The sequence below is a fragment of the Tenrec ecaudatus genome, chromosome 9 (genome assembly GCF_050624435.1).
Source record: "Tenrec ecaudatus isolate mTenEca1 chromosome 9, mTenEca1.hap1, whole genome shotgun sequence".
Classification (NCBI taxonomy): Eukaryota; Metazoa; Chordata; class Mammalia; order Afrosoricida; family Tenrecidae; genus Tenrec; species Tenrec ecaudatus.
Genome location: NC_134538.1, coordinates 121,640,199 through 121,655,022, shown reverse-complemented (window position 1 = coordinate 121,655,022; position 14,824 = coordinate 121,640,199). Strand labels below are relative to the sequence as shown.

General features: G+C 46.4%; 2 protein-coding genes across 5 annotated transcripts in view; one reads left to right on the top strand and one right to left on the bottom strand.

Moving 5' to 3' along the window:
* Positions 1 to 2,115: 2,115 nt before the first annotated feature.
* Positions 2,116 to 4,057, bottom strand: ARMC9 (armadillo repeat containing 9). The gene is given in 8 exon segments (XM_075557653.1): positions 2,116 to 2,627; positions 2,630 to 2,689; positions 2,692 to 2,811; positions 2,814 to 3,287; positions 3,290 to 3,492; positions 3,494 to 3,647; positions 3,650 to 3,994; positions 3,997 to 4,057. Coding segments are annotated over 8 exon segments (1,929 nt in total).
* Positions 4,058 to 13,293: 9,236 nt separating this feature from the next.
* PTPN12 (protein tyrosine phosphatase non-receptor type 12) overlaps positions 13,294 to 14,824 on the top strand; it is a 109,394-nt gene continuing 107,863 nt past the window's right edge. For 2 of the 4 annotated variants that reach the window (XM_075558497.1, XM_075558495.1), the window contains exon 1: positions 13,294 to 13,452. In XM_075558497.1, the coding sequence (XP_075414612.1) occupies positions 13,354 to 13,452 (99 nt within the window). In that variant the 5' untranslated portion in view covers positions 13,294 to 13,353. Of the gene's footprint in view, positions 13,453 to 13,735; positions 13,960 to 14,824 lie in introns of those variants that run through there. The other 2 variants (XM_075558494.1, XM_075558496.1) reach the window with 2 other exon arrangements.

Genomic DNA, 14,824 nt, shown 5'->3' with positions numbered 1-14,824 from the left:
GCACTTAATTTAGGGAGCTGGGTTTGCTGACTCTGGGATCTTGAACTGTATGCTTTCGGGTTAATGCTTTACAGTAGAGTGGGGTTGTATTTATTGAGCCTACCTGGAATTTAGTGACACGTCCAGGTAAATTACTCCTCTGGGCATGTCTCCCTGACATTACAACTTGTTAGCATCCTCAACATACCTGAATTTTGTTTGTGAGTTCTGTGTAGCCTTCACAATCAATATCAGAAACTAGAGAATACCAGAAGTAGAGGTATTGCTGTTGTTAGGTGCCAAAGAGTCGGCTGCGACCTGTAGGGACCCTCTGCACAACAGAACAAAACACTGTATGGTCCTGCACCATCCTCACAATTGTTTCTGTGCTTGAGACCATTGATGCCTCCACTATGTCAATCCAGCTTGTGGAGGGCCTTCCTCTTTTTCACTTCCCCGCCATTTACCAAACATGTTGTCCTGCCCCAGGGACTGGTCTTTCCTGACATGCCAAAAGTACACAAGACGAAGCCTTGCGATCCTTACCTCTAAGAGGCACTCAGGTCATACTTCTTCCAATACAGATTAGTTTGTCTTTTTAGGAGTCTAAGGTATTCAGTATTCATCTCCAGCACCACAATTCAAATGCACCTGTTCTTCAGTCCTTCTTATTCAGTGTCCAACTTTCAAATGCATCTGAGGCAATGGGGAATACTATGGCTTGAGTAATGTGCACCTTAGTCCTCAAAGTAACTCTCTTGCTCTTCAACACTTTAAAGAGGTCATGTGCACAGATTTACAAAATGAAATGTGTTGATTGATCTCTTGACTGCTGCTTCCATGAGTATTGATTGTGGTTCCAAGCAAGATGAAATCCTTGACAACTTCAACCTCTTCTTTATTTATTATGATGTTACTATTGGTCCAGTTGTAAGGATTTGGGCCCTTTTCTATATTGAGTCCATCCATAATGAAGGTTGCAATCTTTAATCTTCATCCGCAAGTGCTTCAAGTCCATTGGTAGCAAGCAAAGTTGTGTCATCTGCATATCTCAGGTTGTTAATAAAGCCTTACTCCAATCTTGATGCCACATTTTTCTTACTATAAGCGATCTCATTATTTGGTTAGCCTGTCGATTGAACAAGTATGGTGAGAGGATACAACCCTGACACGTACCTTTCCTGAGTTTAAGCCTTGTTCTGTTCGCACAATTGCCTCTTGGTCCATGTACAAGTTCCTCATGAGCACAGTGAAGTGTTCTGTAATTCCCATTCTTCTCAAGGTTATCCATAGTTTATTATGCATCATCACTAAAATATAAGTAAATATCTTTCTGGCATTCTCTGCCTATCATCAGCAATGATATCTCCTGTTCCATTCCTCTTCTGAATCTGACATGAACTTCTGGCAGTTCCTTGTCAATGTACTACTGAAATCTTTGTTGGATGATCTTCAGAATTTTACTTGCATGCAATATCATTGATACTGTTCTATAGTTCAAACATTATATTGGATCAGCTTTCTTTGGAGTGGGTCCAAATATGGTTTCCTTCAGCCAGCTGGTCAAGCAGCAGTCTTCCAAATTTCTTGGCATAGACAAGTGAATGCTCCCAGTGCTTCATCAGCTTGCTGAAATGTTCCCATCGGTATTGCATCAATTCCTGGAGCCTTGTTTTTGGCTAATGCTTCATTGCAGCTTGAACTTCTTTCAGCATCATTAGTTCTTGCTCATATGCTACCTCCTGAAATGATGGGTTATTGATTAGTTTTTTACAGTGACTCTGTGTGTTCTTCCATCTTCTTTTTATGCGTCCCACATCATTCACTTTTTTGCCCAAAGACTCTTTCAAGATTGCAATTTGAGGCTTGAATTTTTCCTTGTGTTTTCAGTTTAAGGTATGTTGAGGTTGTCCTTCCCTTTTGATTTTCAAATTTTGGATCTTCACGCACTGCATTTTAATATTTGGCTTTGTCTTCATAGGCTACCATTAGAAAAGTTGTATTCAGCTTTTTGACTCTCTCCTTTTTTTTCTCAACACGCATGTTTTATTTTCACATGTCTATGGCATACATCTCAAGCCGCTGTTCGTCAAGACGAAGCACCAGAAATGCCAACCCCACCTCCTCTCCCCGGACTTACACTGGGGGCCCCATCCGGTGACTGCTTGGGGTGACCCACCCACGCAAGGGTTCATCCATGCTCCACTGCACCCTGGCGGCCGGGTCCTTCCACAGCTCGGCCTCAGTCCTGCCAGTGTTAGTCATGATCCCCAGGTACTCTGTAGTCAGGAGCTTCTCCCCCGAGAGGTCCCTAAGCTGGGGCTGGATCAGCTCGTCCTTTTCCAGATTGGCCTCCATGGTGTCGTGGTCCTCTACATCATCTTCATCTTCGTCACCGGCAGATTCAGTGCCGCCATCTAGTAGCTCTTCAGTGTTGAGCTGCCTGATGATGAATTCCATCTGGCGAATCGTTTCCGCGTTGCCTTCTTTGGTGAAGCAGCGCAGCATGTCTTCCATCCCCATGGCCTTGGCCTCCTCCCGGATGGAGGGGATCGAAAGGATGCTGTACAGAGCTCCATTCACGTACGGCTGTATCTCATGGTTCTCATGGCCGAGCAGATCTGAGAAAACTTTCAGCGCGAGGCCGCCATTCTGGCGCACATATTCTTCCCTGCGCTGCACAGGCAGAGGTTCGTGAGCAGGGCCCCCAGTACTCCAGCGTGTAGTCAGACAGGCAGTCAGGGTCCTTGAGCATGTCCACCAGCCTGAGGACCAGGCCGTCTCCAATCATCGCCGTCTGCAGTGGACGCCTGAGACGGAACTTCTGCAAGGTCCCAGGACGTTCTCCCGGGTGATGACGTCCTTATGCTCCGCTTTCAGCCGCTCCTCCAGCATCTGCAGCACCTTCGTGTTCTGGCTGAGGTAGAGGCGACCTCTGGCGAGGGAGGCGAACGCGCTGATGAGCCCGGCCATGTACTGGCGCACTGCCTTGCTCCGTGAGTGCAGCAGCTGGAGCATGCTCCACTAGCTGCCGCTGTGACAGTCCAAGAGGACGGTCTCTCTCTGCTCTCCAGGATGGGACGTGGTCAAGCGCCAGCGTAGAGCCTGCAGCAAAAAGGCTTTCAGGCGGTCGCTGCCCCAAATCAGATCCTTCTTCAGTTTCTCGTAGTCCAGGGAGGGCAGCAAGGGGACATCCTTCAATTTCACAGGAACCAGGGAGGCTCTCGACATGGTCGCCGCCGTGCCGGGTCTGGTGAAGTCCACACTGTGCGCCAGGCTCTGCCGCATCTGGTTACTGAAGAGACGCTCTGCAGGTACTCCGGCGTGATCATCTTGCCACTGACTGTGGCCTCCGGAGCATCCACCAGCTCCGCCGTGACCCCGGTGAGGTTGTGGTAGTCCGCCTGGATCTTATTACAGCGCTTCAGGTACGTCATCCGCCGCTGTTCCGCTTGGACCAGCTGCTGGTGGACCTGCTGCTGCAAGTCTTTGTTACTGGGTCCGTCCTCCTTGCAGTGTTAGCAGCCTTGGCGTTCTACTGGCTCTAAAAATTAAAGCCAGGAACGTTCCCAACTTCACCTTCAACTCTGGCCTCCAGGAGTCCTGGAAGAGCTCTTTGAAGGGGTGCACCGCGGGGTTGGGAACAAAAGGGAGGGCGTAGTAAGGAACTCCGTGGTCATGCGCAGCGACGCGCCTTTCCTCTCCAGGTAGGTTTTGAAGTAAGAAACCCTCTCCTCCAGTTCCTCTTTGTCAGGCCTCCCTTGGGAGTGCTTCAGAAGGTAGATGGCGAAGTGGATGTGAAGATAGAACTCCAGCTTCTGGGCCAGCGAGTCCCCATCTCGGAGGGCACTGGGGACATGCTGCTCCCACTGGCGGAAGAAGGCGTTCTGGTCGAAGGCGACGAGGAGCTCCTTCTGGATAATGAGTGACGTGGAGTCTCTCAAAGATGCCCCAGTGGGCTTGGATAACGGTTTTCCTTTTGGCTTGCACTCTTTTGAAAATGTTTTCAAAGTGCAAAATCTAAATACTCTCTTACTAGTCCAAGTAACTCTGATTCACGAGTCAGAATGTCCCCCATCATGAAGTGTCGCTGGCAACTCACACAACAGCAAGACTCTCTGGCGCTGGGCCCCCTTGACTCTCTAAGAGAGTTCCAGAATCTCTTCTGACATCCACTTTGATGCTTTCTTTCTTGTTTTTTTTCCTCCCTTTTATTTATTTTTAAAATAATTTTATTGGGGGCTCGTACAACTCATCACAATCCATACATACATCTATTGTGTCAAGCACTTTTGTATATTTGTTTCCCTCATTATTCTCCAAACATTTGCTTTCTACTTGAGCCCTTGGTATCAGCTCATTTCCCCCTCCTTCCCTGCTCCCCTTTCCCCCATGAACCTTTGATAATTTATCAATTATTTTTCTTTCTTGTCTTTTTAATGACTTTCTGCTTTCATGAATGAAGGTCTCAATGTCCTCAGCAGGTCTTCTCTCATTAGTGTCGAATGTGTCAAATCTGCTTTTGAGATGCTCTTGAATCCCAGGGAGATAGATGCAAGGTCGCATTTTAGCTCATGTGGACTTCTTTCAATTTTCTTCACCTTTATCCTGAGCTTACATATGAGCAATTGAAGGTCTATGCCACAGTCTGTCCCTGGTCTGATTTTAGCTGCTGATATTGTACTTTTCCATCCCGTCTTCCCACAAATGTAGTCTCAATTTGATTTCTGTGTATTCTCTCTGGGGAAGTCTATGTACATTGTCACCTTTTGTGTTGTTGAAAAAGGTATTTGCTATGAACAAGTCATTGGTTTTATAAAATTCTATCATGTGATCTCCAGCTTCATTTCTATCACCAAGACCATATCCAACTACTGTTTTTTCCTTTTTGTTTCCAACTTTTGCATTAGAATTGCCAATAATTATCAATGCATCTTGATTGCATGTTTGATCAATTTCTGACTGAAGTCCTTCAATTTCTTCATCACTAGCTTTTTTGGTTGATGCATAAAGTTGAATAATAGTTATATTGACTGGATTTCCTTTTAAGGTGAATAGATACAATCCAAATACAGGTAGCATGGTACTTCATGTTGATTTAGCAAGATCCTTTCTGACATTGAATGCCACACTCTTCCTCTTGATTGTGTTATTGCCAGCATAGTAAATTGTGATAGGTAGGTTTATTGTGCCAATAGAAACATGTGGGATTAATAAGGTCTAATTTTGATTGGAGGACAAAGACATAAATGGCTAGACAAGCCCTGCCCCTTTCTCTCCTGCTCTCTGGTGATCAGACCAGCATGAGGCTGCTTTAACTAGTTCTCTGCCTCAACTTTTGAGCTACACGAACTGTGGGACAGCCAACCTATGGATTGTGTGGCCAGAGCTTGAAGTTCCTTTAAGACCTGCTTCACCATGCTGTTGGTTGTATATATCGCTTGAGTTTGAGGCTGTCAGATCCTGTTGGCTTGCGTTGCTTGAATTTGATATCGCATCCAGGCCTGCTTCACTAAGTACCTGAGTTGATGACTGTTGGTGACCCACCTGCTGTTTGCTGCCTGTGACCAGACTGCCTGCATTGTCTCAGGGAAGACTCAGCTGTCTGTTTCCTTGATCTTGGACCCAGCAGCTCTCGTGAGTTGAAGGACTTGCAGTATATTAACTGTTCCATGGAAGTGAGTTGAACAGACCCCTCTGTACTGCTGTGTGGACTAATTTACTATATATACTTGAATATAAGCTGACCTGAATATCAGCCGAGGCACCTAATTTTACCACAAAAACTGCATTAAAAAATGTGCTGAAAAACTTGGCGTAAAAAAACACACACAAAAACTTGGCTTTTACATGAATATATACAGTAGCTGTTATTTTACTTCATGCTGTATGTATCTATCTATATCAGTAATATATATGGATAGCTCAGCTCAGTAATGCTTACGATAATGATTCTCATGCATTCCATTTCATTTTTGACCCCTTCCAGTTTTCTTAGAGTCATACTTCGCACATTCCAAATCCCAATCAATAGCACTCTTTCCCCCCAGTCATTTCTCCTTATGGTATCAGCAAATGAAAACCCAGAAGGCTCCACTCCTACCGACTTTACCTAACTCATGTCACCATTGCCACAACCATTCTGTGAAATAAGCTCATCCTCAGTCATAATTCAAGTCCCTTGTGACCTGAGGGCACTACCTCCAACAGTGTTCTGCTTCCATTTGGGGGGCCTTCAGTATCTGACAAGGGTTCTGAAGCTATGCATAAGGTTTCAGCAACTCTTTCCTTCAAAATGGGAAACCAAGTACTCCTTCATCATCTGTTCTTAGTCTGGAAGCTCTGCTGAAACCTGTTCACTTTGGGCGACCCTGCTGGTATTTGGAATACTAGTGATATAGCTTCCAGCACCACAGCAACATACAAGCCACAGCAGTGCAACAAACTGACAGACAAGTGGTTGAAGTATAGAAGTGTAGAGAGTATTAATGAAGGCAATTCAGGCTTTCTGCTCCCTGTAAAGAGGCCTAGCCTTGGAAACCCTTAGAACAATTCTACTCTGTCCCTTAAGGTCACTTTGAGTCAGAATCACCTTGATCACATTGGATTTGGTTCTGATTTATTCTGTTTCAGGGAAAGAAAGACTTATGGAATAAATACCAACAGAATCTGTGTTGAAAAGCTATCAAGAAGCCATGATGCTGGTCTAGGGAATTTCAATTTTCCAAAATTTATTTTGGTTAAGTTCAGAACAATAAAGCTATTTACTGAGCATAAATTTGCAAATCCATTTTATTCTTATTCGTGGTTCTCTCTTTTATCAGCTGTCTTATTGTTTGAAATATTGTTCCATGTAAAAATGATCAATTTATTATATCATTGTACAATTTTATGCATAATTGTGTTATTGTGAATTATAAACTGGAATTGATTTAATCTTCCAATTGGGAGGATTTTTAAAAATGAATTTGGAGGATTTTTTTGTTTGTCTATATTCATTGAATATTCTTCTGACTTTTTATTATTATTTTTACTTAGAATATATCTTGTTTTCTTGTATTTGTAATTAAATAAGAGAAATCTGTTTCTTCTTTTGGGAAGCAGAAAAATAGTCCATTGCATAAGAACACATCATTCTAGATGGTGTTGTTTGTTCCATTTTGCTACTTGTTTTAAGGGATAATTGTTTCCAATGTTTTCACTTATGCTTTGTTTAATGATGAAAATTCAATGAAGCAGTATGTTTTGGAATATATTAGTTAACTATTCAGTTTATTATCTAGTTATATCTAATGCCAGTGTTCTATACATTAAACACATTTTTATTATGAAAAGAAGCCATGATGCTCCAGTGATTCTCCCTGCATCTCTATGCATGCCTACTTAATCTTTTCACTAACTAGATTCTTCATACTTTCTGTTCATTATTTCAACTCTCTTAAGACTCAGGCAGAGCTATAATTCTACCTCATGCTGTACATTTAACTTGTGCCATTGCTACTTAATGATAATTCTAAGCTCCTAAGTTCAGCTTCCAACAGTGAGTAATGATTGGCTCAGACCATCCGACAGCAGGCTGACATCCCCAGCCACTCTATAAGAATGGTTAGCGTGAGTCCTATGCTCCGACCCTCACCTGTGGTGCAGATGGGCAAGGCAGTCCATTCCTCGGAGAAGAGGTCTGTGGTGTAGGTAATTGGACATTCTAAAGCTTGGTTTGTCACATGTTATATTTTTAAAAATCTCCCAAAGAAGAATCTGCCTCTTTTCCCTTTCTGTGCTTACTTTTCTTTGTGTGTGTATACATATATTTTTTTTCATTGAGAATTTTTATTTGTATGGAAAAAGTTTAAACATTATCATTCCTAAACAAAAATAGAAGGGAAAAACCCAATATATATATTTTAAAACTTCTTCACTTTCAGTCCAATTCTTGTGAATCACTTCTCTACCTCCCTCCCCCAAAATAACTGAACTTGTATTTTTCTTCACAAAATAATCCTCTGTGTCATAAAGAGGGATGATGTGTATTTTTTTAGGAATTAATTTAAAAATAAAAATTTGAGTTCACAAATAGAGTAAGTCCAGGTTTCTGCCTTTTAAAAAATTGTAAATTAGGTGGGTGCTTATTACAATTAATCCAAGATATTGTCGGCTTCCCCATCATTTATAGATTACAAGTAGCTGGCTACGTTCAAGACCCCAAACTCACCGCCATTGGATTGATTATGATTCATCATGACCCTCTGTAGGGTTTCGGAGACAGTAAATCTTTAAGGGACCAGACAGCCTCACTTCACTTTTCTCCCACGGAGCAGAGTGGTTTTGAATTGCGGACCTTGTGGTTAGCAGAAAAATCCTTACAGGCCAGTGCCACCACGGCTCCCTCTGCTCTGGTGAAGATTGACAAAGTCTGGAAAACTCTATACTGGGTCTCTATGTGTCTGAATGGAGTCATGGTGGTCCTGTCAGATAAGAAGAGTTTGACTGCTAACCATAAGGTTGGCAGTTCAAATTCACCAGTAGCTTAGCAGGATACCCTAAAGGTCAGTTCTATTCTGAGCTGCAGGGTTGCTATGAGTCAGAATCTACTTGATATCACTGAGTCTGGGTATCTAAGGGTAGATTCTCATTTGGGTTTAAAATGTGTATTTTTAACTATATTAAATTAAATTAATGTAATTAGATTACTTTAATTGTATTTTCAATTATAATGTATCTATTGCTTCATGTATTAGTTCTGTTTCTCCCTTAATATCTGGTTTATCACAAAATGTTGACAGATTATTATTTTCCTAACTTTCATAATTTTACCTTTATGTGCAGAAAAATTTGGTGGCACCCACTCCGTACCATATCAACACCTACTTTAACCAGGCACCCGGTCTTCTTGATGGGGTCCAGTCCCATCCACCCTGAGCCTCCACCCTCTGTAACCAGTCTTTTCATGCTTTTTGACTTGTTACTTCCTTAAGCCACTTCATTTTCTGTTCAAACGTAATTTCGCTACCACTTTAAGGATCACATTTGAGGTACATCATGCTCTGACCAGTTTAATCACAATTTTCTCTTCCCATAATTGTTGTAACACCCACTGTCTGTATCACTCATTTGGCATTTACTAATGTAAGGTAACTAAAAGTTTTTCATCCTCCCTACCCTTTTTGTTTCATGAATCAAACTATAAACTCTTTAGAAGACAGAGCTATCCCTAAACATCTTTAAGTGTTTCAGAAATAGATAATCAGGTTTCTCTTTAGTGGGGCCCTGGGCAGACTCAAACTTCCAACCTTTTGGTTAGCAGCTGAGGACATTTGTTCCACCCGGGGCCTCTATTATCAAGGCTCTTGTCTGCTGCCAATCTCTTGTGTGCACAAGCTGCTCCGTGGGGTTTTCCAGGCTGTGACCTCTGGGAAGCAGGGCAACAGACTTTGCTCTTGAGGAACTTAGGGGGCTAGGGGGAACACCCATGTTAGATAGTTCAGAGCCTCACCATTTGCATAACTTATGCTCTCCCTTACAACATTTTTGCATGTTCCATCTCATATTTTGAGGTGCTCACAACGTAGCTTGTGAGCAAGTAGATATAATATCTGATGGTTGAAACAAGAGTTTGTTTTTTTATCACATAGCTCTTATCACAATCCATACATCCACCCTTTGTGTCAAGCACATTTGTACATATGTTGCCATCATCATCATTTCCAAAACATTTTCTTTCTACTTGAGCCCTTGGTATCAGATCTTTTCTTTCTCTCCCATCCCCGCCCTCCCTCCCCCACAAACCCTTGACAGTTTATAAATTATTACTATTTTTTCATGTCTTACACTGACTGATGTCTCCCTTCACCCACTTTTCTATTGTCTGTCCCCTGGGGAGGGGTTTACATGTAGATCAGTGGTGTCAAACTCAATTAAAATGTGGGCCATTTGGTGCAACAGCCAAGATTTATGGGTCCACATCACATTTACAAATTTTGTTAAATTTATATTTTGAAGTGAGGATTCAGGAATATGGATAGAATAATTAAAACACTATATAATTGCTTTTATTTAAACATTTATTTAATGTATTTATAAAACTAAAATTATTTTTTACCCAGAACTTGCCAGTGCTTTCCTCTTATTAGTTTCCCCTTACTTCTTACATTGTGACTCGAAAATATAACAAATTAACTAGTAAAAAACACAAAATGTTGGACAGCTGACAAACGATGCACAACCATAATGGTTTCCCTCTAAAAATGTTAACTAGCGCGGCCACTCGGTGTGATTCATAACAGCAAAACCCAGAGTACTCTTTTTAACCTTTCTGCTATTGGGATCTGTTTACATTATGTGACACTGAGAGTGGCAGACATACCACTTCCAAATGTCACCAGAACTGAGTGCATTCATACATGCCCACAGGCCCCCAGGAAAGGCACTGGGCATGTGTACACTCGTCTTCAGTAGTTAAAAGGTTAATGAGGGAATCGTGTATACAGTATTGCCTCGATCTCCCCTAAGCACTGTTTTCTTCATAAAAATTTTTTCTATTTTCATTTTATTTCAGAGCACCGTGGGCCACAAAAATTTACCTTGGGGGCTGCATGCGGCCCGTGGGCCGCCAGTTTGACACCCCTGATGTACATCTTTGTGATTGGTTCCCCTTTCTTCTCCCCCATGACTTCCTCTTACCTTCCTGCTATCGCTACTCTCATTATTGGTCGAGGGGCTTATCTATCCTGGATTCCCTGTGTTTCCAGCTCTTATCTGTACTAGTGTACATGCTCTGGTCTAACTGGCTTTGTAAGGTAGAATTGGGGTCATGACAGTGGGGTGGGGTGAGGAAGTATTAAAGAACTAGAGGAAAGTTGTATGTTTCATCAGTGCTATACTGCACCCTGACTGGTTCCTCTCTTCCTTGTGACTGACCCTTCTGTAAGGGGATGTCGAAACAAGAGTTAACTATATTAAAAACAGCAACAATAAGGAAAAAAAACTAGGTACCAAAGAAAGCATTTTTTAAATATTAATAAGGAAACAAATCTGTGGAGGTACTTTACATTTCTTTTCTCTAACCTACAAAAGTGGCTGCCGAGAACTCAAGAAACAGTCGAGTGTTACAAGAAAGAAAGAGATTGCCAATGCGTGGAACAGGGAACACCGGAGTGAAGACACCAGCGGAAATGGTTCTCAATGCCTCTGGCAAGTAACATTTCCCAGGAGAGTACCAAAACTTGCCCAGCACATAGAATTCTTTACCAATCACCATCCACTGTCCATACTTTTTAAACATCCAAAGTGGAGGCACTCCTAATCACACATCCAGCGCTTTGCCTATAGTGTGTGTCACTTCTCTCCCGTGTTGGGGGCCAGGGGTGGCTACACTCAATGAGTCATCCGGGGAGATGATCAAGCCAGATCCTTTTCCCTACACAACAGCAAAACTGAGTGTCTGTATATGGTAAAAGTAAAATGTTCTAGACTCCTACTGAAAATAAAGTTTACCTTAGAGATCCAATGACTAAGTGAAAATTTAAAACACTGACCAAGAGCATGCACTTAAAGTAAGTCATTGAAAACAAGGAGATGGATTGACGCAATGACTCCAATAGGCTCAAACGTAACGTTTGTGAGGATGGTGCAGGACCAGGCAGTGTTTGGTTCCGTTGTGCAGGGGGTTGCCATGAGCAGCAACCAACTCGATGGCCTCGAACAACACATGCATCTTTGGGAGTGCATTATTTCTGTAGAGGGTAGGCAAGGGCGTTGAGGGAAACTCCATTTTACAGATTAAGGATTTTTATTTTATTAAAAGAAGAACACGGTTATCTGGTTACTCACAACTTTCTTCTTAAACAATCATCAGGGGAGGTGATATTTCCTGTTTTCATCACATGCTCTCATCACTTTGCTTAGCAAAGAGTGTATGTCGGCTACATGTGTCTACAGATCAGGTCCGTGACTTACGCCAGTTTACCTTCTTCAGCTATCATAGTAAAAGCAAAATGATTTGTGTGATGGCTTTGCTTAAAAACCGCCAGGAGACCTTGGGAAAATAATTTTATTTGTAAAATGGTGAATTAAACCAGAACAAGAGTCTGATTACTAGAAGACTTAAAGGTCTACTCTTTGGGGGCACAGCCATTCAATTATGAAATTCTGTGCAACTCAAAGCAAAGAAACAAGTTCCCCTCATCGCCACAGAGAGCCCCTACTGTTTGCGTGGAATGAATTATGGTGCACTAGGAATTGCAGGCGCTGCATCTCAAGTCCTCACTTGACAGGGTCTAGATGGATTTGCAAAAAGTCTTTTTGTGACTGGACTGTGGGGTCGTGCCTGGTGTAATGCAGCAAAACCGATGAAGATTTGCACCTAAGAAACGTTTCTCTTCCCTTAGCCATAACCAGCTTTGACCGTCAAGAAGGCATGACTACAATTCCCAGCGTGCCTCTCTTCCCACCGCCGCCCTCCGCACCGGCTCCCGGCTCCCGCAGGCGGGATTTGTAGTCCCAGGCCACGGCTGGCGACGGCGCTGAAGCCACTCTAGAATTTTGCTCTCTTCCTACAAACTAGGGCTGAGACCGCGAGTTCCGACTAGACGCCTACTCCCATCGACCAGGGTCCGCCCCCCTCAGAACCGAATCCGCTTCTCCAGAGGAACCCACTTTACTCCCAGTTCTCCTCAAACCTGCTTTGAGGGGGCGGCGGGGGCGGGATTCCGCTCCGGAAGTGGAGTCGGACCCACCAGACGCCAGAGCGCCTCCCAACCACTTCTAGCCGGGCTGCAGCGGGCGGGCGGGCGGACTCAGGGGCGGGGGGGCTTGGAGACGAGGTGGGTGGAGACGGATCGGCGCGTCGGAGCGTTTGGGGCGGGGACGCGGCGCGGGGTCGAGCGTCTGGTTGGCGGCGGGGGCGCGCCCGTGGGGAGAGGCTGCTGCCGCTGCCGCTGCCGCTGCCGGCGGGGGGTGGGGAGGGGAGGGGGGCGGAGGAACCCGGGACGGGGCGGGCGGGGGGCAGGGCGGCCGGGCGAGCGCAGGGCCGTGTTCCTGAGGCGGTGGTGGCGTCTCCTGCCGAGGACGAGGGCGGGGAAAGAGGATGGAGCAAGCTGGGGGTTGGGACTGGCGCTAGCCGCAGCGGCTCGCCTCTTACAGTGGGAGAGCGGCGGCTGCTCCTGGAAGTTGGGTGTCGGGAGTCGGGCCGCTGCCTCTGCCGCTGCCGCCCCCTGGGCGGTGGGGAGGAGGAGGAGAAAAGAGGAGGGAACGGCGGGGGTCGGAGGGTGGAGACGAGCCCGGGGAGGCGAGCTGGGGAAGACGGAGCGGGCTCTGCGCCGGGCGGGCGGGCAGCGGCGGGGGGGCCAGCGACCGCAGCCGGGGGGACGCGGGAGGATGGAGCAAGTGGAGATCCTGAAGAAATTCATCCAGAGGGTCCAGGCCATGAAGAGCCCGGACCACAATGGGGAGGACAACTTCGCCCGGGACTTCATGGTGAGTCCCTCCCCGCGCTGTCGCCTGCTCCTGCCGGCGCGCGAGCCCGCCGCCGCCTCTGCCGGCCGGCCCGGGCAGCCTGCGCTTTGTGTGCGGCTGCGAGCCGAGGGGTGGTGGGGGCGCGCCCCGGCCCGGGGCGCGGAGGCCGGCGCGAGGCGAGCGGGTCCCCGCCCCTCGGCCCCGCTCTCCTCCTCCTCCGCGGCCGTGGGCACCGGGGCGCCGAGGGAGCGGCCGCTGGGCCGAGCCCGCACCCGGCACCGCCGTCTGCGACCACCTATTGTTTCTGGGCCTGGAGCTGGAGGCGAACGCGCCGCCGGCGGGGCACCGGGGATGCCGCGCTTTCCCACCTCTGGCCAGCTCTGCTGCCCCTCCCGGGAGGGTCGAGGCCAGCTATGGGCTGGGACCGGGGTGGCGAGCGGATCGCGCCTGACAGAGGACCTGGGGTGTTGGGACTGGCATTTACTCGCGGGCTGCCTTGTGCCCAAGCTGGTCTCGGAAGTGGGCAAGGTAGGGCTGGTGTCGTTGCTGGGTCCCAGTGATATTGTCTCCTGTGCTTGGGAAAGGGTCCGTAAGGAAGCGCGTGGTTTGTCTTAGCTCCATTTACCCGTCCCGGCTCTTGTCTCCTGCGACCCAGGTTTGAAGGTGGGCTTATGGTCTGGGTGACTTCAGGTCGAGGGGGAAGTGTGTGCGTGTAGCTATCCTGCTGGGAGCCGACTTGGGACTCTCAAGGGGATATTGCTGAAGGCGGAGGGGATGTGACTATCACTTCCTATCCGGGGTGGGGGTGGGGAACTTGGGAACAATAGTCCTGGTGGGGCGGAGGCGACTGTCCAGGCCGAAGCCCTGAACTGGGAGATAACCTTCCCAGTCACCCCATGCCCCCCCTCCCCTTTCCGCCCACCGCTTCTACAGCGGGGCTTGGTAGGAGGTCACGGTTTAAAATCTTGTTCGTGAAAAGGCTCTAGATACATCACTATGAGGGGGTCAGATCCTAAGGCGTGGGACCAGAAGTCGACTTCCTACATCCCCGCCCCCCCCCGCGCCCGCCCCATTTTTCAGCTGGACAATGTTCCCTCTAGGGTTGTTTCCCGGCTTCGGAGGCGGTGGTTGCGGCTACTGCTCCTACGGATATTGCGCAAGACTGGGGCGTTGGAAACCCTGGAGGTCTGGGGAATGGAAAAGGAAGTGGGACTTTGGGAAGTGGTTGCTCTTTGGCCTTGGCGAGGGTAGGGAATGGGAAGCAATCTCGGAAAAAAATTTGGTTCCTGGGCAAGGTGCTCTTCCAATAATAATCAGTTAGCTCCGAAATTCGATTATAAAAAGGATACTTCAGAGCCCACGTTCCTAAAGATGAATGGGCAGCAAACACTGG